Source organism: Mauremys mutica, chromosome 6 (assembly GCF_020497125.1).
Source record: "Mauremys mutica isolate MM-2020 ecotype Southern chromosome 6, ASM2049712v1, whole genome shotgun sequence".
Taxonomy (NCBI): Eukaryota; Metazoa; Chordata; order Testudines; family Geoemydidae; genus Mauremys; species Mauremys mutica.
Window position 1 is genome coordinate 56,773,691 of NC_059077.1, and position 24,039 is coordinate 56,797,729.

The 24,039-nt window shown below is 39.7% G+C and overlaps 1 protein-coding gene across 1 annotated transcript in view; it reads right to left on the reverse strand.

Moving 5' to 3' along the window:
* FAM172A (family with sequence similarity 172 member A) overlaps nucleotides 1–24,039 on the reverse strand; it is a 340,598-nt gene that overhangs the window by 259,563 nt on the left and 56,996 nt on the right. The window contains 2 exon segments of the mRNA XM_045022184.1: nucleotides 5,089–5,280; nucleotides 20,555–20,620. Of these exon segments, the coding sequence (XP_044878119.1) occupies nucleotides 5,089–5,280; nucleotides 20,555–20,620 (258 nt within the window).

Below are 24,039 nucleotides of genomic sequence, written 5' to 3' on the forward strand. Positions count from 1 at the left end.
TTAGTTCTTCCTCTCCACTCAGTTACAAAACAAACAAAATCTTATGCTGCTGTAACATCCTCCCCTTCTTCACAATTTCCAGTGAAAAGTACAACCCTACCTTTTCTATATTGGGTTGGAAGTCCAAAATTAGTCTTAGTGAGGAAAGCCAAAATTTTATGTAAGCAATTCCCTTTCTATTCCTCACATCCATGAATAAGCAGGAGCTATATTGCATATTCCAGAGTACCAAATAAAGAGGGAAAATACACCATAAACACAAGGGAAAACAAAAAATATAAAAATAGTTTTGACTTATCAGTCATGGCAGCAAGATTTCCATGTATAATGACCATGATAGGCCCCAGAAATTTAATCTTGTTCATAAATGGGTAGATAGATTTCTGGTTGCTGCTATTATTTTTTTTTTAAAAGCCAGCCCTCTTTTGGTGAAAGAAGAAGCTACTATGCTTATGCTGTTATCCCTGCTAGGGATGACCCAGTCTCCAAGTTTCTTGATAAATATTCTAAATCATTTAAAATAGTGCTCTACTAGAAACCACCAAATAATTCCTGGACATTTCTAAAGTAACTAAAATAAAGTCAAAACTGCTGAAATGTATTATTTGCTTTCTTTAGCATCCTTAGGACTATGGAGATTATAGGAAACAGGAATCCTGAAAGTTTACAAAAGATACAGAAGGTAACCAACAGCTTCTTTGTACTCATACAGTAAGTGTTGCAGTGAACTAGTGTGCTCTTTTATCCCCAGAGCAAATGAGTCAGTGGTATGATGAGTACTCCATATTTTTGTTCGATGTCCAGACTCTGGCAGGCTGAGCTCTCTTTCTCCATGGAGTAAACTTCCTACTCTATAAAACCAACTTTAATTTCTCCTTGCCACCCATTCTATAGACCTCAAGCACAGGAAAGTACTTCTCTGACCAGCATAGAAGGACCACTTCTCCATGAAGCAACAATCAATTTCAGCTTCCTCCCATTCTTGTTCAGATATCTTTGTAGCATCATTTGAAAGTGTTATCATCTGCATGGCTGATATATCCCCTAACTCAGTGTTCAGGGGGGGCATCAATCAGTGTTCACGTCACACTCCTCATCAGTACCCAGCCCAAGCTGGGTAAGCTGATGATCCAACCAGCGGACCAAATTCAGTGATTAATCCTGGTCACGTGCCACCTGAGGCATATTGAGCATAGGCTAAGTCTCAATGTTCAGACTGCCTGCCATGCAACTCTTAGTCAATAACCTTGACTTAGTCAATAACCCGTGATACCTTATCTCCGATATGTATTCGTATGTGTGCCTTTAAGTCACTACCATATGAATTATTTTAACTGATATGAAAACTCAAAGCTTATCTGCTGGATCTCTGACCAGCTACAGTGAGAGAGTAAGAAATGCTGTAGAGTCCTGAAATATAGCTGTACCCATGACTACAATAGTGTTAGGATGCCATCTGGACTTAAAAAAATAATTACCCATCACCTCCTAGCCCAGGGACTAAGCCTAATAACCAGGGTGAAAGATATTGGTGTTGTCTATGCCTCCCAAGATTATGCCCCTCGATTTGAATGAACACCACAGCTGTGGACTGTTTATTCTGTATTGTAATGGTAACACATTGTCAATAAACTTTCCACTTCGTTAAAATTACAGTAAATCCATTAAGTCCCTCTTGCTTTTGCTTAACCCTTTTTTTCCTATCCTCAGTGTATTCCACAAGGCCAACTCACTTTTGCTTTCCTAACATAGATCTTGGTGTATTTATCCTATGCTGTCTTTAATACCTCTATTTTTTTTCTTCTCTCACCCTCTACACACTTTTCTCAATCTGTTTCCCCACAGTTAGTTCTCTAGCTCATCACCTGTATTTTCTGTTTTCCTCTTCCACATCTCCCTCCAAAATGTCTTTTCGGTTCCAATTAATCTTCCTTTCTCATATACATGGGGCCTGGAAATTTACCTGACATCTCATATCCAAAGGATTAAAGCTACTAACCAAAGACTGATAAAAAGATAGAGGCAGGGGCACTATCTAGAGGCAACACTCAGATGAGAAGAAAACCACCTCCCTGGCTGCTGGGTGCTCTCCCAAAGCTCTGGTTGGGGTTTTCATCTTCTGTGTCAGCCCCCAGCCATTACAGGCTTGATAAATTTTAAGCCCTTCCCTTCACTCCCTTTCCCCCAGTTCGCTGGAATGGAGAAGGCCCAGTCTTTATCTGTTTCCTCCATGTTGTGTGAGAGCCTCCTGTTGTGTTCCCTCAGCTTTCTGGCTATGAGGGCTGCATTTTTATTTACTCAGCTCCTCCCACAGCCTCTGTGTTTGGGTCCTTCCCTCCTCTACTGTTCCTCAGAGCTTTCTCAAATACAGTGAAACTTATCTGATCCTTGTGTGCTGCCCACAGGGTGCTGAATAGCAAGACCAAAAACTGACGAATCTGTTCAGTTTTCACTTAAACTAGAATTGGGACATCTGTAAGGAGCAGCAGAGACTGAGTTAAGGTAGAGAAGCCAGCACGAATTTATGCTCAGTTAACATTTAAGATATTACTTTCACAAGCACAAGGCCTGGACATTTTTATTATTTTAAAAGGAAAAATCTAGATTCTGCAGAAGCTGTTGGAAATCATCCACGCTAGTTTCCTACTCACCATAAATGAGTGGAATTTTCAAGCCTTGGATACTATTATCCTCAGTAGATTCATTTAATATGTTGATGTGAAAGATACTAAGCTCCATAGAATACATATCTCCTTCTAAAACGTAAATTTCCCCATAAAGGAAACATTTTCTGCATGTTTCATTTAAGATGAGACCTCTCTTTTGTTGGAAGAGTTAATAAAATATCAAGGCCAAAACAACAGCCTAGAGTGGAGAAACAATATCTGCAGCAATCATTATCACAAGTTTCAGTCAGGACTTTTAATCTGAAAGCAGTACTATCATTTTCTGGGAGTTGGAAGTACTTAAATCAGACACCATCTTGGCCCTCAAATTACTGAAGACCCAGTTCAATAAAAGTGACATCCAGGAAAATGGTGTGTTCTCTAATTTATATAGTTTTTAACAGAAACAAGCCTTGACTGGATGCACCATATTAACTATTTTTAGGAGAATTTTATAGGCTTTATGGAGCCTAATTTCAACATGCTTTTTTAGGGCTGAGTTGGAATATCGTTATAGTGTGTTGACAGGAGAAATGTCAGTTTTTCATAGTATACAATCCACCTGAGCTGGATCACCATATCAGACTAGGGAAATGCCCAAACAAAGTTCTTTATCATATATTTTTTTCTACGGATGTAAAAATGGAGGCCTCATGCCTAAAAATGCATGATTGGCTATACTGGAAAAGTTGATTAGACAATCAGTGTATTCAGCACACCTGATATGATCATATGACTATCTGTGTATTATTTTTCCCGGGGCACAACCTGAATGATTTCAAATACTTCAGAGGAGCTGGATTTGAGAGCCGCTAGATTGGTGTAAAAATTCTGTCCTAAGTGGATGTGCCTCATCCTCGTTAAAAAGATTAAAGTATACCAATATATCAAAACATAATGCAATCTATTCTAATATTTTCAATCAAGCAGTTTTATTTAAAGGTATTTTATCTAAATATTCTTTTACCAACTTTTTAAGTAAAACCAAATGTGTATGTGCTATGTTCTTTTTATGCTAATAGCTATTACTATCACAGGTAAGAGGACTATAAATTTAAAACTAAATTAATAAAGAAAGATGACAAACTAAAAGCATAAAGCAATAGGTGTGTATCTTTAAATTCCTCTGTCCTTACATTAGCTATAAATATTTAATTAAAATATTTTGCTCATTGCACTGTTTTGTGTTTTTCTTGAAAAAACAGATGAAGAAAAAACGATATATTTTCAACAGAATTCTCAACTCTTAGATCAAAACCTATTAAAAAGTTAGCGCCTTGATTGAAATAAAATAAACTTTTAGTTGGTGCTAAAAGAAGGGATGTACCAATGTCACATTGTCAGAATCTGCCTTTTTATTTTTATTTCACAAAGTGCAACACTTCAGCAGTAAACTGGGCAACACAGAAGAAAATTAATTGCAACTGATATACTACAAATGTTTTCCACAAGCCTATCTAACTGCTCTTGGTTTACTTTTAGCCAGTACATCACTTTACATTACCAAAAAAATAAAAAAATGAAGAAAATCCATTCAATTAAAAACAAAAAAAAAAACACACACGCAGTTTGGCCCACTGCAAAAATTACAGATGTAATTAGCAAAGCAGTAATAACTAAATGGAGATTAACAAGATAGGCATTAATTTGGTGATGAGCAATAGTAATACATTAAACTTAATGTAGAAATAACAAAAGAAAAAACTTGGGACCCTTGTACATGATTTTCAGATGTTTATTGCAGAAAGTTTTAATTCAGCTAGCAAATTGCAAGTGAGAATTGTAATGTAGAAATGTTCTAAATATTGTACAAATTGCATAATGTTTCCCCATGTGTTACTACATGTATCCATACCATTTTGTGAGTGTGGGGTATGGAAAGTCAATTAACATACTGCCTGCAAAAAGTAAATGTTTTATATTTTCAGATATGAATATGTGAACTAGAATGAATCACTAGTCAGAGCTGTTGTCAGAATAAAACTTGTTTGACTGAGGAGAGAGGGACACCTTCCCCCCCCCCTCAAAAAAACAACATTTAGTAGAAGCTTCAGAAAGCTTGCTTCGGTTCATTTAAAATGATCACATTATCACAAGGTTTAGAACAGACATTTGAATGAGAACACAAATAAATCTGATGAAATGTAAAAGAAATCCTAACTAATTTCTGGACTGCTTTCTTTCATATTTCTTTTTCCTCCTTTAAGGGTTTTGTCACTCTAGCTGTCATATTAAACTACATGGCAGTGCCACCATAAGAGTCTTACACAAAACTAAATCACAAGTTTCTTGTAGTAAAAGAATTAGATAAAAGTTTTGAAAATAAGGCAACAAAACATTCCAATCATGAATAAAATGAATTTAATATAACTTAACAAAAATGTCACAGATTATTGATAGTTGTTAATACACACACACTTACCTCAATAGCTCTCTTAATATACGGAATCTGTGTGCCACTGTCCAGATCTTCATTTATAATAAGTCTTCTAGCCCACTGACCTGCCCTGACAACACCACTACCATGAATTAAAACCATCAGTTTATCTGGGTTTGTCAATGCATCCTCACTCATAAAGATAAAACTCTTTGGTTCACTCTCAGTAGCATCTACCTGAAATTTAAAAAAATAAATTTAAAAATAAAAATACATTCTGGTGTATCAATAAACATATTAAGAAAACCTAATAGCTGCAATTATAAAGTAGCATTGAAATTTATGCACAAACATCATTACTATTTATTTGTGTTATGTTAGCACCTAAAAGCCACACTAAGTTTGATGCTGTAAAAACAAAGAATAAAGACAAAACCTGCCCTAAAGACCTTGCGATCTAATTTGAAAAGCAAAAAAATACATTACAACTAAGAACACTTATACTGCATCAAATAGAAGTAGGAAGTATGATTAAGCTTTGAAGTATAAAAGGTACAAAAAGAGTAAAAGGCACAGAATTTAGAAGTTCACATAAATTTACTGACAGAAAATAAAGCCCACCAAAGGACTACCTGGGAGGAAAAAAAGTAATTTGTCACATCTTATTTGCCAGAAGCAGCAATAATAGATCATCTAGAAAATATATAAAAGTGAAAAAGTCCTAGCATTCCATTTCAGTCCACAACATAAATGGCCAATAATCCATATAATCCATATAATCCATTATAAACTTAAAAGGACAGGTATCTACATACAAAACACATAAAAATACAGAAATCCAATTTTGGACTCAAGAGTGGCTTTGAGCGAGGGCATTCTTGTGCTGCCTCAGGAACAGCCTGAGAAGTAGATTGTGATTCAAAGAGCCACAATCTGATGTCCAGTGTCCCCCTATCTATGGAAGCTGGGGAAACACACTGTACCAGTTACATACCTGGTGCAGAGTACCCAGCCTGAAGCACCAGCACAAATATGCTGACCTGAAATTTGAGGGGGCAGAGCCACAGGTCCCATCTATTCCTTGTTCCCTTCCGAGCACAAGAACAAGCAGCAGGGGAGGGGGAAATGCAGTGAGCTACTCTCCTCCACTTCCTGCCCAGTTACCCATAGCATGCATAACTGATGCAGGCTTGTAAGGTGGTACTTTGTATCACCTTGCTTCCCTGTGTAACTGTGCAAGTCAGACCCATATGTTGGGGGCAGGATACAGCAAATCAATGACTTTTGAAGAAACAGGGCCCTCTGCTTCTCTAGGACAAAAATACAAAAGCTTCTGAACAATGAAGATACAGCTAGAACAGGAGTTCTCAAACTGGGGGTCGGGACCCCTCAGGGGGGCATGAGGTTATTATGTGTGGGGTCATGAGCGGTCATCCTCCACCCCAAACCCTGCTTTGCCTCCAGCATTATAATGGTGTTAAATATATTAAAAAGTGTTTTTACTTTATAGGGTGGGGGGAAGGTCGCACTCAGAGGCTTTCTATGTGAAAGGGGTCACCAGTACAAACATTTGAGAATCACCGAGCTAGGAGTTTTGTATCAAGTCAGTTTGTCTTTTGTGTATGGACATTTATCCTTCTTTCATTCTTTCAAAATTCATAGGGCATGATACTACAAACTTTTCTTAGTACAAGTAGTCCTTACTCACACAAGCAGTCTCATTGGAGTTGAGAAGAACCATTCACTTGAGTAAAGCCCAGAGTCACACCCAATTACAGCTCCTACTTTGATACCAAAACCTTAATCCTGTTGTGTTTCATACATTGTGCCTCCAAACAACATACAATTTTGGGAAAAATGGAGCCTCAGTTTCCCCGCTTTAAAATAGGGAATATACTTCCCTTCTTTGTCTTGTCTAGTTAGAGCAGGGGTGGGCAAACTTTTTGGTATGAGGGCCACATTGGGGAATAGAAATTGTATGGCGGGCCATGAATGCTCACAAAATTAGAGTTAGGGTGCAGGAGGGGGTGTGGGTTCTGGGGTGGGGCAGGGGATGAGAGGTTTGGGGTGCAGGAGTGTGCTCAAGGGGTTTGGAGAGCAGGAGGGGGATCAGGGCTGGGGTAGGGGGTTTCGGCATGGGGAGAGGCTCAGGGGGTGCAGGCTCCGAGCAGTGCTTACCTCAAACCGTTCCCGGAAGCCGTGGCATGTCCCTTCTCTGGCTCCTATGCAGAAGTGTGGCCAGGCGGCTCTGCACACTGTGCCACTCCTGCAGCTTCCATTGGAGCACGTAGGAGCTGGAGTGGGGCCATGCCTCAGCTTCTGGGAACCATTGTACAGGGAGATGTCAGCAAATCAGTAAAGTACATGAAACCACTATTGCATATTGCTAAAAGCAGACAAGTCAGCAGGCTGTAAATTGGCCATGTCGCAGCCTCAGCCTGACCAAGGCAGGAGTGAAGGGGGTTTGGGATGCCACAGAAAGGGCATCTTGCCCCGCGTCCTTCCTGATAAGAACTGTGTTGAAGTTACTGATACATGCATTTTAGAAGAGCAGGATGTGCCTTCAGGAATGTGTCTATTAGGGTCTCAAGGCTGCAAACACTGGGAAAAACCCACACCTAGTTAATCAATAATCAGAAGAAAACCTGCTTGCTTAGCAAGTTTTCTTTAAGGGACATGTCACTGTTGTACTAATGTACAAAATAAGGGGAGAACTCATCCAGTCAGGACTGGACTCTCCCTCTGGATGCATCTTGTGTTCCCCACCGGCATACGGTCTGCCACTGTGCCACTCGAGAGCCACACTCAGCTTCGGTAATTATTGAGGGTTGAGGGTGTTTTATTAACCTGTTGCGGATGTGTGCAAGTGCTTGAGACTATGTAAAGTTTAGCTTTAAGTGAAAGCGCTCTTGTGTTATCCTGTTTGTGCCAGCTATCTATCGGTTGGACGGCCATGTCTCCCCTGATTTGTTTACTGACAATACCTCGCATAGAGTAAAAGTTACCAAGAGCTTTGGTTTGAAAGAACCCCGGGTAACATCACATGGTGTGGCCCTGACCCTGCACCATGGCCAGAGTGCTGGAGCGGGACCAAGCCATATGGTCCGGCCCCCTACCCAGCGCCCTGGTTGGAGCGCCGGAGCAGGGCCGAGCCACGTGTTGCAGCTCACGGGATGGCTTAAAACGGACCATGTGCTGTAGTTTGCCCGCCTCTGAGTTAGACAACAGGAGACAATCCCTACCCAAAAGAGCTTACAATATGTATGTTCAGTACATAGCACAATGAGGTTCTAATCTTGGCTGGAGCACCTAGGCACTACCATCACAACAAACAACAGTATTGGTAACAATAACAATATAAAGAAAGATTGTAGCCATGTTGGGAGTGGGAGAAGCAAAACATTAGCTCTCAAATGATATCTAGTAAGGTGAACTTGAGTTTTGCAAACAATTTGAACATTTTAGAAAATAGAAATAGCCACAATTAAGATGAAAATATAAATTGAAAAAAGTGTAATTTAGTGTACACTTTAATACACTGCACTAATCACATGCATTAGAAGGCATAATATTAACTAGCTCACACTTCTGTAAATGGGTTAACGCTGAAGAGGGGGGGAAAGCCTTATTCCCTTTGTCAACTTAATTACATTTGGAAACTTTTCTTCAAACCAATTTGTCTTCAAACAGCAATAATTTATTAAATGAAGCTTTCACTAAGGAATGCACATAAAGGTCACTTTTGTGCACAACCTCACTTTATTGACAAATCAGCCTACAATACCATTTAGTTCTAGTCAGAGTGAGACTGCATAAAGCAATTTGTATCTATTAACAACCCACAGTTTAAATGTGCTCATGAACGCTTAACTACGATCTTAACTATGATCTTTCATTTAAACAAATTAAATAAACTCAGCAAAACTAAAAAAAGTTTAGTTTAACAATTAGAGACAGTATTGCTATTCACATGAAACACAAACTCAATCATTTTAGTTTTGTAGCTAGGAATTTCAAATCATCCTAAATTCTATTGGCATTTTACAGGCAATGCAATTTTTGACTGTATTCCTCATTTCCAGATTCTGTTTTTTAGTGCATATATACACTTTGCAGTTTTTCCAAACCTATAGTAATGACCAGAGTTATCTGATGAGCTAATATTCTCTAGATATATTATGCAATAGTTCAAGTTTCTAAACATTACTTCAATTTTCCCACAAGTTAAAGCACATGTGATATCTCAGAATACCTCAGACAATAAATAAAAATAATAATAATAATAAATATACACAATGTTTTCATCAACATCAGAACACTTTGTGCACATTTCATCAATAAATGGGGTTAAGGAGATTGTTTATTCAATAGTTTAGAGACAGTGCAGTATCAAAATATGCCTAAAATCCTATCTATATCTAAACCTGGCAGTCATACATCACACTGCCTTCCATGACACACAAGTTCAATTTCAAGTCTTTGGATAATCCGAGCATTGTGAGATCTTGGTATTTTTCCTGAATAATAAAACAAACGCTTTGGTTTTCTGGGTTTTTCAGGGACATTTTTTAAACTTCTGTGTCAATATGAAATAATTACATGAAACATTAGGCTCTAATTTCTGTGAACTAAAATTTTAACTCTTCTAAAACACTAAAAAGAAATGAGACCATTAAAATTGCTTATTAAAAAACACCACGAAAATCATAGATCTAGAAGCCCACAGAGAAAGAGGAATGGGTGGAATCACTTATGTGTATGGCTAGTGAGTGGAAATAACTGTTATTGGATGTCAAAGACAGAAAGGGGGATACAATGTGAACAGCAGTGTGGGGGTACAGGTTTGCTAACTTCTAAAAACATCTGGAATGTGATCAAGGAGTCTGAACACATGGTTCTATATAAAGCTGCCTAGTCCATTTTATTTTTCAGTCCTCACAATACTGAATCACTAGGTTGTTGTTTTACATTCTAACCAGGAAAACGTGAAAGCTGGTTATCAATACCACAAAAAGTGTGATTAGTATTTAGTGATTATTAAATGTCAGTCTATGAATTCATCTAACTTATCATACCCAAAATTTAAGAAAGTTGTATGAAAACAAGTGAGTGACTGAACTGAAGTAATGAAAATAGATAATAATTCTAAAGGAAAATGTAAATAATGCCAAAAGTTGTTAAGTTGCCAGACAGAGAGGATTCTTGCTTATCAAAGAAAGTAAGTTTCTTAATTTTCTATTAGATCAGATATATGATGCTGAATGACATTTTGTCCATTTAAGAGGAAGAGCAAAACATTGATGATTTGAAGATTCTGCACAGTGAGACTTTTTGTGCCATCTTTGCCAATGAAATAAAATTGCAATAATTTAAATTCCTGATTCAGGAATTCCAGTAGCTGTAAAACGTAAGCTTAATTTAGTAATAACTTCTGCTAGTTTTCAGCTCAAACAACAGCAAAGATCAATCACTGATTATGCTATAAAAACAACAAATGCAAAGACTTTATCTTCTTTATGCTAACATTGCCTTCAATGGAGCATAAAATGAGCAATTTAAAGAAATGATTGAAGTATTTCACCCTGGAATATACTCCTTCTGATTTAAGCTTGCAGGTCTGCTACTAGATGTTGCAAGTGAAGAAACGAGAAAAAAATGGAGAAAAACTAAGACTCAATATTAACATACCAACAATAATGCAATGTTAGAGAGAGAACGTGGCCAAGGTAATATCTTTTACTGAACAACTTCTGTTGGTGAAACAGAGAACCTTTTGAGCTACACAGTTTTTCTTCAGATCTGAGAAAGTCAGTGTGTCACAGCTAAATAAAGGTGGAGCAGATTCTTTAGCATAAGTAGTTAACACATACTGTAAGAGACCATTCAGAGAACTCTCCCACACCAGCATCAACCTCCTGGATATCATGACCAGCTTCAACAATGGAACCCTACAGACTATTTCAGGAAGAAACCCACAGATCACCATACTTACCTTCACAGATCCAATAATCACCCCAAACACACCAAGAAATCTGTTATCTATAGCCAGGCCCTCAAATGCCACAGAATATGCTCCAAGGAGAAAGTCCAGAATACATACCTTAACACCCTTAAAACTGCCTTCACCAAACAAAGACGCTCCACTAGGGAAATAGATTACATCATAAAATAGGCCATCCAAATACCCAGAAAGAACCTGCTTCAATACCGGGGAAAAACCCCCATAACCCTCACAACACTGCCCTAGTTGTCATCTACCATCCCACACTGTAACCCATACAGGGTATCAAACAATTACAACACGTACTGAAATTAATCTCTCCTGAAACCCCAACCTTGCCACGCTCATCATCAGAAAAAAGCTCCCCACAGACCTGGACACACCAAACCCTGCCATACTACCAGATGCAAAACCTGCAGACATATCGCCACTGTTATGATGATCACTACCCCCACCCCTGCCCCAGAACATACCTTTCAAGATCTATGGGTCCTACACCGGCCTATCACAACATGTGGTGTACCTCATCCAGCGCACTAAATATCCCAATAACTACTATGTGGGTGAAACCAGACAATCACTATACTCTTGAATGAACTCACACAAGATAAAAGGCAAAAACACTGCATCACCCATGGGTGAACACTTTTCACAAAATAATTGCTCCATATCTGATCTCTTAGTCCTCATCCTCAAAGGAAACTTAGAATCATAGAATAACAGAACTGGATCTCGAGAGGTATCTAGTCCAGGCCCCTGCAATCAAGGCAGGACTAAGTATTATCTAGACCATCCCTGACAGGTGTTTGTCCAACCTCCTCTTAAAAATCCCAAATGATAGAGATTCCACAACATCCCTAGGCAATTTATTCCAGTGCTTACCCACTCTGACAGTTAGGAAGTTTTTCCTAATGTCCAACCTAAACCATCTTTGCTGCAATTTAAGCCCATTGCTTTTTTTTCCTATCCTTAAAGGTTAAGAACAACAATTTTTCTCCCTCCTCCTTGTAACAACCTTTTATGTACTTGAAAATTGTTATGTCCCCCCTCCGTATTCTCTTTTCCAGACTAAACAAACCAAATTTTTTCAATATTCCCCTCATAGATCATGTTTTCTAGACCTCTAATCATTTTTGTTGCTCTTCTCTGGACTTTCTCCAATTTGTTCAAATCTCTCCAGAAATGTGCGCCCAGAACTGGACACAATATTACAGTTGAGGCCTAATCAGTGCGGAGTAGAGCGGAAGAATTACTTCTCATGTCCTGCTTACAATACTCCTGCTAATACATCCCAGAACAATGTCTGCTTTTTTTGCAACAGCGTTACACTATTGATTTATATTTAGCTTGTGATCCACTATGACCGCCAGATCCCTTTCCGCAGTACTCCTTCCTAGGGAGTCATTCCCCATTGTATGAGTGCAACTGACTGTTCCTTCCTACGTGGAGTACTTTGCATTTGTCCTTACTGAATTTCATCCTATTTACTTCCGACCATTTTTCCAGTTTGTCCAGATTATTTTGAATTTTAATCCTATCCTCCAAAACACTTGCAACCCCTCCCAGCTTGGCATCATCCTCAAACTTTATAAGTGTTCTCTCTATGATGAAGCTGAGCCCCAGGAAGGTGGGAGGTTTCAAGATGTATTGCACTTGCGATGCAAAACTCCCAAAGATGTATTGTCTACTGACAGAGATAACCTGATCTGGCCGCTCCCTGCCCATTCACACAGAACATCACTCCAGTGTTGTCCATGAAGATGAAGATTCTGTCCCTAGATATAAGGGAGACATGCTCAATAGGTCAGATGAACAGCTCACAACTCCCACACATTTATGTGAAGACTGAAATCTTCTTGGGCCCACAGACCTTGAGTTTGTAAGTTTCTTTGTGATCTCCCCAACCTACAGAAGAAGCATGAGGTATTGCTTCAATAAGAGTCAGTGAGAGTAAAGCAGGGGCAAAGTAAACTACCATACATACATTGGCTGGGTCCATCCATCAGTCCAAGGAGTTATCACTCCTGCAGCATTTCCACTTGTTGAAGAGCTAGGGATTACACAGACCTTAACCAGCCCTACAATTTCCCGAGACAAATTCTGGCATGCTGAGCCACCTACATGCAGGAGCCCATGTGCCCCAACAGCCTGACACAACTTTTCACTGTTGTAATCAATGGGCTTGGAGATCTATGGAAATGCTTAATATTGTCTGGAATCTGGCTTGAGGTAGGAGCACTCCAACCCTATAAATTCAGAACCAACCCTATAAATTATATTCTTTGGAGAGAATATTTGCTTTTCCTCATTTATCAACAGAGCCAAAACACTGTAGAGGGATCAGATTCTGAAGAGGCTGACCTCTACTAGGAGCTTGGATCAACCTCATACCAGCCAGGTAAGGAAATACTTACAACCCTGCTTTCCTTAGGAATGCAGCCACCACTACCATGCATTTTGTAAATATTTGTGGGGAAGCAGACAGGGCAAAGGGTAGGACTATAAACTGAAAATGGGGTCACTGACTAGAAATTTTAAGACTCTCCTGTTGCTTTGATGGATAGAGACATGAAAATACACATCCTGCAAGTGGAGGGTCACATAGCAATTGCTGGGATCCAGGGAAGGAATGATGGAGACCAGGGTAATCGCATTAAACCTTCTTTTCTTTACATATTTGTTCAGATTTTGCAGGTCTAAAATGGGTCTGAGACTTCCTTTTGCCTTTGGAATTAGGAAGTAACGTGACTAGAAACCCTTCTCTCAGAGAAGAAAGGGAACCTCTTCTATAGCTCCAAAATGGATGAGACTGGACTTCCTAAAGGAGGACAGCCTTGTAAGAAGAGTCCCTGAAAAAGGATGGGACAAGGAGGAATGAAAATAAACTGCAGGGTCTATCCCTGTTCCACAGTACTTAAGATTCATCGACTTGTGATAATATGGGAACAAGATGATAGAAAGTGGGAAAACCTGTTGGAAAAATAGAGAAAGGAGAAATTGGCACAACTGGATCTGGCACTCTGTCCTTGACAAGGCAGGCAAACAGACTGTTTGGGATTGTCTGACTTCCTGGAGAAACCAGTTGAAGAAAACTGAGGAGGAGCTGGTCTTCTCCTATGGTTTTCCTTCATTTCCTAGACTGATCAGGCTGTCTCAGTGGGAAAAGGTCTGCAGAGACAGAGTAGAATTGCTTCCTTCTTAGGGAAAGGAGTATAAATTCCCAACTATTTCAAAGTGGGCCTTCAATCTTTGAGACTGTGGAACATCTCATCTGTCTTCTGGGAGAACAGCATAAGATCCTCAAAGGGAAGATTCTGGATCATCTGCTAGACCTCTTGCAGGAGACCCAAAGACTGAAGCCATGAATATCTGTGCACAGATATTGTAGATGACATGGCTCTAGCTGAATCTGCCCTGTCAAAGGATATTTGTAGAAAGGTGGGAGCTACCAGCTTGCTCTCATCTAACAGAGCCTGGAATTCCTGCCTGGTCTCCTCTGGCAACTTTTCTGAGAACTTCAGCACATTATCTCAAAAGGAGAAGTCATGTCTTGTCAATAATGCTTGTTAGCTAGCAGCGCACAACTGTGGACCAGATATAGAATACATTTTCAAAGGTTTAATTTATTTGCATCCATGTTGTTTAAGGTGAAAGACAGATGACCCTGATGTGCTTTTTCATTTACTGCCAAAACAACCAAGGAACCTGGCAAGGGATGGGTATAAAAATGTTTGTAGCCTTGAGAAGGCATGTGGTACCTTTTCTTGGTTCTTTTGGCTGTCAGAGGAAGAAAGGGTGGTGTTTGCCATAAAGATCTTGTAGGCTCTACATGGCCTCATTGATAGGAAGAACTACCCTAAAAGGGCCTGCTTAACCCAGCATTTCCATGAGAATCTACAAGAACTCTCCTGGATCAACTCATCAGGGATATCAAGATGAGTAGCTACTCTCTGTAAAAGGTGTGGGTAAGCCTTGTGATCATCTTGGACTGGAGAAATATCCTGAGAAGCTGCAGTTTCATCTGGTAATGATGAGGACAAATGCAAGGGAGGCTAAGGCTGATCGTCATGCAGCGTACAGAGTGGATCTTGCAGGTTTTGATGGCTTTGCTCAGTATCGATGACATCCTCCTGGACTTCCTTATGACAGTTAACATGTTGCCTGGCAGGAGACTGAAAAGGTTGAGGAATTGGAGAGGATCTGGATGTGGGAGGCATGCTCCATGGGATCCAATAGGGTCACTGGTATAGCACAGGACTACAGCCATGAATACTCCAAGGTTCCATTTCTCTGAAGTGTCTCTGTACCTCCAGTAGGTACCAGCAATAAAACTCTCACAATAAAAGAGTAAGAGAGTGATGTCATCTGTCTTGGAAGTGAGGGACATAAAAGCCTACTCACATGCCGAGGACGACCAGAAGTCAGCTGATCATGGTAGTGCGGTACGAGGAGATGACAAGGTCCAGGGATGGCATTCTGGAGATGTCAGTACCAGGGATACTATGGTAGGTTTACCCTCGACTGCACCTGTGGAGAAAATGCCAAAGGCCCTAATGTTTTATCCCTGCACAGTCCTGAGCATTGATCACAATCCTGAGTTAAGTCTGTAACCAGGGCCCGAAGATGCACCAGTACCAGGTGAGCTGTCTCCTATACCATCAGGCACCAAAAGGCAAAGTGTTGTGCTGCTGCACATCCCTCTGGCATCACCAGTACTGAGAGACCTTCCTGTTGCTGATGTTGCTGCACAGCAATAATCAGTACCATGGCAAGGGTCAGTCTCAGCCAGTGCTGGGGTTCCTGATCTGTAGTGAAAAGAGGCCAGTACCAGAGAGCATCCCATGCCAGAGGACACAGTCCCCTGTCCTCCCAAGTGCTTACTGGTGGATGGCAACAGGGACCATGATCATCTAGCAGAACTAAATCTCAGCTCCTTGGACAAATCTAACCTTTTGTGCTTCTTCCTTGGTACCAGCAGTCTTGTCTCAATAGCAGTGTCCAGTTGCGTACTCTGTATCAATGCCAAAACACTCAGTGCACTCCCCAAGTGGGAAGGCTCACAAGACAGATGCAGGGCAGCCTCCATAAAAATATGGCACAGTCTCTCTGTCTTTCTTCATCCAGTGCTTAGTTTCTGCAAATTTGTCAGTGGTCCTTAACGTGACCCTTGCTGAGGCACTTTAGGTAGGTGGAAGGAGGCACACATTTTTTGTGGCTGGCACAAGGTTTAAATCCCAGAAATTGAGGTATACACCTATACCAGATGTCAGCACCCCGTAACAAGAGGGAAATGACACTCCATGAAAATAGTGAAGAAAACCAACAAATGAAGCATACACTAATCTAAGTAACTAATTCTGCTAACAGCACCAACAGCCAGCACCAACTATTTATAGAAGAAAACACAAAATCCCTTTAAGGGGAGAAAACTTGAAGAAGCAAGCTGACATGCTCCAATTATCAATTGCAGTAGTAAGGAGCTGAGATGGTCTGGGGCCGCTCCACCCATTTTATCATACAGCAGCACAAGGCAGCAGAGGGTGCATGCACTGCCTCAAAGGGTAACGCTAAAGGAAAAGTCTCCAACTCTGGTGCACTAGGCACACACACCTGAAGTGGAATGGATAAGTGTAATCACTCAAAGAGGAACTGGATTTTTTTTTTCAGCTCACTGCTGTTGAGTCTACATCTGAAAAGAATATTGCACAATACTGCTGCTGAAGATGCAATCCAAAAATGTAAAGAAAGATCAGTTTTGTCTGTCACTCAGACAACAAAAATAAAGATGATGAGAGAACTTCAAGTGCAGCCACCCTGAACTTCCGACACCTGGATTTTCTGCAAACTATTAAAATCCTATTTAAAAAAAAGTAACTCTTAACACAGTCCTAAAGTATATTACCGAAGTTTAAAAATTCTTCCACAAACACCATAAGCCCATTCCCTCAGCTATATAGCCTATAGGAAAGAACCTACAGGTAGGAATCCCACCCAGAGACCGCACCCAACAAAGCAGCTACAGAAAGCTGTTTAAGCAGGGACTGAAGGACAGTGATCATGTTAGTTTCTGCTTTCTGCAGTTTTCACTCTGCTGATAGCTGTTGCTCCAAATCCTCCCATGCCCCCTCTCGTGATTTCCAACTCTCCTCCCATCTTTTGTCTTCCCATCTAGCTCATCTACTGACATAATCCCTTTGAAATAATTTAAACAACAAAACAAAGAAAAAGCAGAACCAAAATGATGTTTTCAGACACTGCATTGTTCATTCTGTTTGTATGTTATATCTTCCCCACCCCCCACACCTCTTTGTCTGCCTTCTCTGGTTAGCTATTGTATGCTCTTCAGGGCAGGGACTCTCTTATTGTGTGTTTATACTCTGCCTAGCACAATGGGCCCACAGGTATCAACCATAATAAATAAATATCTACCTACATGCAGTTAGAAATACATTTTTCCCCCCTCTCTACAGACTTGATTTTCAAAAAGTCAAGTATACAAAAATGAATGTTAGTAATTGTACTACTTATTTTCATATGCAACTACTGTCATCACATATTTGCTAAACTGGCTTTTTGAAAATCAGGTAGAGAATGCATTCCATATAACGACATACAGGATGTGTTGTGTCTGGAAACTGAACTTTTCTTCATGTTCTGACTTCTTATTAAGTTAGCAGAACAGTCTTAGAATTGCACTAATATAGTTTTGCATTATATACTTGTATTTTACATATTTTAAAACTGATGTTCAAAGCATGTTATTTAGCTTGGAAAGGCACGTAATCAAAAGTTAAGAAATAACAGATTTATGATTGCCAGTGTAACTTTAATTCTGCCCCCTTGTGTGTCCATCCTGGTCACTAAACGAGGCAGGAATCCTATAGCAAAATTGCATGTTCTCATGTAATTGTAGATTTTATCATAATGCAGACACTTGAGGGAACTGAACTGAGATTGCACAGGCAATTGTAAATTTGGAGTTTCCTACTTTTGGAGTGCTTGACTTTGCAACGTAAATATAATATTCTTTGTATGCAAGTCATTTATGTGCAATTTCCTAGGGTGTTTTTTTTTTTAATTTAAAAAGAAAAAGGCAAAAAACTCATTCTAATATGTGCCATACTGCCAACCCACCGTTGTGTATTATCAGGACTTGAACCGTGAACATTCAGCTTCCATTCAGCTCTGCTCCTACTAGAGGTCCGGGACTTAATACCAGATAATGTTGTTAGAAATGTTGTAATGATCATGTCTGATACATAAGTTTGGACAGTAAGGTTATATTTGTGCTGGCTTTGGCCTAGTTTGCTTGACATGAGTGTAATGTTACCTTAATGACCTTGTTATTCAGTAAGTTTGTTTATAACTGCTGCATAGAACAAAGATGATGTCTTGACCACTATGCTTAAATTGAAGGACAAGAGACACATAAAATGTGCTGCTAATACACAATTAAGGAAAAGGCAAGTAAAGAAAAACAGGAAAGTCCCCAAAAGCTCCTATGTAGAACAAAGGTCAAAGTGACCTGGTCAATGATGTCTGGTTAGTGCATACTCAGTGGTAATAAACCAATTAACAAAGAAAGATAACAACATGAAGATGGCATAGACAGCAAAAGTCATGCCAACTGAAGCCTACGCATGCATATTGTATGAGTTGCACAAGGCATATAATACTTAATGGTGACTGGAAGAGAACTAATAAATATGTAATTTGGATGTATATAAAATTATGTAAATTGTAAGGGGCAGTTGGAGTATTGTAAGAGCAATCCACCATGACCTGGATACACTCCAGAAGATAACTGGTCACTTTCTTTTTCTGTATGTCTCATTTCTTACTATAATAATTGTAATCACAAGGCATGCTTTTGGATCAATGAAGTTTCGAATTAATAAACTTGAGTGTCTGGCATTCTCACCCAACAATGGCATCAAAGAGAAGGTATTTTTGTAAATGGGGGTACAGGATGGTCATGAGGTGAGCCCTGCCCAGTCTGGCTCTCTCTTCCCTCCTTCCCCCCCCCCACTTCCCCAGTAATGAAGGAGCTCCTGCTCCATGTGTTGCCCCCAGAGGAGGGACTGGCTGCTGGTGCCACATGCTGAGTCTGGGGTTGGTTGAGGGGAGTCTGGCCACTCTCTCAACCCTTCCCTCTCCTTTGCCTGGGAGTTGGGGAGCCCACTAGACTCAGATTCTCCAGGAGTAAGTGGGGTATATATATATAACACTAGTGCTGGGCCAGGAGGTGGTTGTGGGGAGCTTAGTACACCTTCCTCTCTCTGTCTGGAAGTAAGGGGAGCACCTATTCAATGTGGTACCCCTAGGTGGGTGCAAGTTCCAAGTGTTGCACCTGGGATTTGCATGATGCGGGGAGCCCAGTCCAGCTCTCTCTCCCTCTCTGACAGCTGGTTAGTGCTCCCAGTGTAGTGTCTTCTGCTCTTGCTGCTGTGTCAGCAGCAAGTCCCAGGCTCGGAATGTTCAGTGATTTTGGCAGGCTACTAACAATTTCCTGAAGTGGTAAGTGAGAGAAGGTAATGGTAATTTTAAATATTTTATATTTCAGCCAAATCTGAAGAGAGTCTCATTGGACAAAGAGGGTAATTTCTGTAGTTCCAAAGGAGCCTCCTGCAAACAATGGGAATGTATGAAAACTTCTCAAAGCAAAGATCACAAGAACCCTTTAAAATGAAAGGTGTTAGGGTCACTACTCTCTTCCTCTATAATGTAAAAATACATTGTAATTGTGGTTTGGAGTGTATGTACAGCTATACATCTTTTAATTTCAGCTGCATTACTCCCAAATGGTGATTAAACACTTATGTATTGCATACACACATTACTAAAAAAGCTATTATACGAGGGTCTTTAAAAGAGTTTTAAAACATCTTCTTGGGACTATTTTTTCCCCATTCCTCTTCCTGTAAAGCAATAGGCTTTAAGGCCAGAAGGGGCCATCATGATCATCTAGTCTGATCTCCTGCATACCACTGGCTACAGAACCACACCCACCCACTCCTGTAATAGGTCCATAATCTCTGGCTGAGTTACCTACATCCTCATATCTTGATTTGAAGACTTCAGGTTACAGAAAAAAATCAACCACTGTTTCCTTGGCTTTAGTTCCCTGATTCCAACTGCACAGGTCTCAGGGGAACCATAAACAATTTTCAAAATGGCATAGTTTTTGTATGACAATTTTAAATTTCTGGTACCTCAGATCCTACCAGGACTAGAAATGTGTAGATCCCAATGAAATATACTCAGACCCAAACAGATTAGATATATTACAAAAATAGACAGATATTTTTCTACATATTTCTTTGTGTATGAATGAACATGCTGCATGTGTATACAGTGGTCCAAGTCATCGCCTTGACTGGGCCCTCAGCACAGTTTGTCGTATCTGTATCTGACATCTAGATTCCAAACTCCTCAGGGAGAGACTCTCTTTATTCGGATATTTTGTAGTGTGAAGGAAATATCATCATCTTAGAAAAAAATTCAACTTACTGGGAGAGTTACTTTTTTCAAGTGGCATTCCTTTTCCAATAGTTCATAGACATATTTAGTAATGATCTGCAAAAAAGAAAACAGAAGTTAAAGCACTTGTGGAAATTGTGCATCCATTCATAAAAGCCTTAACAAAAGTGGGCTCATCACACAGCTTCTCTTTTAAACAGAGCGTATATATGCTCTCTGTGTTTCTCCCTAAACAACTAATTACAGAATATACATCTTCATGAAAAAGGATCCTCCCTTCCCCTCAGAATGTACTACTTTTCAGTACAAAGAAATCCTAACTGTACCTGTGATTCTACCACCTGCTGCTGTGTGAATAATTATGTAGCTCAAAACTAAGGATTATAACCAATTAATATATACTCAGGGGTATAAGAAAGGCTCTCTTTTGCAAAGAAATACTTTAAAAGCATTTTTCCATGAGCACAGTTCCTGAAACCCTCTCCCCTGCAGGTTCACTTCATGAGATACATGGAGAGGAAAACCTTTAGTCATCCTGAGCACAAGTCGCCTTGCCATTTCTATTCACTGAGCAGGGAAGGGGCAGGTCAAAGGTGTTCTAAATAGAAGAAGAGAACTGAACCACCCTCCAAGCATGGGGGGGGTAGAGGGAGGGGTGTAGGTCTGCATTCTCTAAGTAGAAATAAAGCTGAATTTTTAGGCCTGAAACAAAGGGAATCATTTCAAAGATCCACCAAAAAAAATCCACTTAAATATTAAGAGTCTCTTCTTTGCTGCCCCAAATTTAACAAAAGATGTTCTAACTTCAAAAGCTTGCCTCATATCTAGGGGAAACTATTTTTCACCTTCATATAATAGGGAAATGGAGAACTTTCTGACTACTATCAGTTTTTGAGTTAAATTTGGGGACAAACTAAAATTCTTTTGTACATCTGGGACCATAAAAATGGTTCGGAAATAAGTGCCTGTATTTCATTGGCTAAAGAAGCAGAGAAAAATGGCAAATTAAAAAGTGTATGGGGGGGGGAGAGAAAGGTGATCATTAATAGGCTCAAATGGAGTTCGCCTCCCCCTTTAAGACTCAGGGAACTACACTTAAATTCCACAGTTAAAGTACAGGATAAGACCTAAGTCCCAAAACATTAACCTAAGAATATCTGGGTGCAAACCCACCTGGTGTTCCTTAGTCCAACCCCTCAAGGCCACAATTACAGTCATCCTAATCCAAAGCATATTAAAACACAACAGAAACATAGTTGTAACAAAGTTCCCGAGTGATGGCATCTTAACAACACACAATGAACTGAGCAGGTAGGAGCCAAGGCATAATAAATTTCAATTTTAATTTTCCAAATGCGCAATTACCAAACAAAGTTTTGGTGGAGTCTGAAAGTTTTCATTACATACATGTGAACAGATGTAGCACACAAATATTTAAAACGAATCTCAATGAATTCAATGTATTGATGAAAGCTAATTAAAAAACAAAACAAAAATGCCATAAAAAGTCTTTACTAGGATTACATGATTTTTTTTGCTATCCTGCTCAAATATATGTATTGATAGAAAAACACTCAAAAAGCTTTACAGTTTTAAAGAAAATCAGTCTCACTAAACATTACCATCTACAGGGAAACTGCATTTGGAGAGGGAACTTAGCTTTAAGCAATGAGTTGATTTAAGACATGTTTATCCCCAAAGCAGTATGTTAGGAACATGCATACAGTGTAATTTTACCTCCAGGGCCAAACTGTTTATGGTTCACTGAAATCAACTTCGGTATTATGCCAACAGTAAAGCAGTTAAGTTCCCTACAGTCTCAGATGCTGATGGCGTACAGACGTTAAAATGAGTACAATGATGATATGACCTCAAACATAGGGATTTTATTTTTCACACTAAATCTTGTATCAACCTCCAGTGGCTATAAGAACTAAATAATGTATCAAAAATGCTCAAAGGACATTTTAAAAAACTGCTGTGAAGAAAAGAAAACATATATTAGATAATACATGCAAAAAAAATCTTTTTTCTTTGGCTATTAGTTTTTGTCTATTCCTGTTTGTCCATCTTATCTGTTTAGACCATCAGCGCTTCAGGGCTTTTATTATGTTTCTGGAGAGACCAGCACAATGAGGCTCTGATTGTGATTGGGCCTTTAGGTACTTTTGTAATATAATAATACAAATCATAAAAAGACAGGAATGTTAATGTAAACTAATTGTATAGATTACAACAAAAACATTTAAAGGAATGTATATGTTTAACCGGAAAAAACAGTAATCAAATACATCATGGGCCAGACTATCTGATGGAAGACCAGAGGGGAGGGTAGTACTTTGATCCTTGGTCTGCTCAGCCTGGGCAGGTGTCCCAGCACGGGTAAGAGCAAACTAACGTCTACTCGAAACTGTGCCAGCTTCCAACAGGCCCTAGGGATCATTCTGGCAGCTAGAGATCACTGATAAGCAGTGACACCCTCGTCATGCCACCACAGGGCGTAGGAAGGGTAGAGGGAACTTTAGGACAGGGGTTCTCAAACTGGGGGTCAGGACCTCTCCAGGGTCGTGAGGTTATTGCATGGGGGGGTCGCGAGCTGTCAGCCTTCACCCCAAACACTGCTTTGCCTGCTACATTTATAATGGTGTTAAATATATAAACAAATGTTTTTAATTTATAAGGGGGGGGGTGCACTCACAGGCTTGCTATGTGAAAGGGGTCACCAGTACAATAGTTTGAGAACCACTGCTTTAGAAGATGCTAGGCAACCTAATAATTCCATAATAATTATTTAGGAGGGATATTACAAAGAGCAGATTTGCTGGCTTTGCATAAGGTTTTTGTCAGGAGATCAGCACACACTTGCCTTAAGTAGAGAATAAGGCTGAAAGTACATATAATGCTGTTGATCTAACATTATACAGTAGCTGGAATGTCTAACTTTTGCATTTTCTGACTTCTTGTGGTTTCAGGTAGCATGTAATTGTGCAACATAAAATTGACGAGATTTAAAAAATATTTAATTATTTTATTCTCTTCTTCCTTTAAGGTAAAAAGATGAAAAAATGCCTGTGATTAATAATTTTATATTTTAAATGGTCTCTATTAGACTTTAAAGATCACAACTCCTTGTCCCAGGAAAGACAAGACACCTGGGATGTGATTTAACTAGGTCACAACTTTCTTAAGTAACGCATCAGGGAACTATCCACCAATAACTTGTCCAGTGCAGATCATCCATCCTTTGTAATCGTTCCACCTGGTGGAGGGCTATCATCAACCCCCCACTCCATTAATCTGTCCCAGGACCACTGCAGAGACCCTGCCATCCTCCGCTCATCTGACGGTTAAGGCGGGGATGAGGAGAGGAGATTATCTTCCCACTGCATTAGACATGAGGAACACCAACCCTATTTCCCACTTTCTTTAGTAGATGCCTTCTTCTAATCCACTTCCATTTCTGGTTTATCAAGGAACTGAACCCCACTCTTAAACAATTAACTGCACTGGGCACC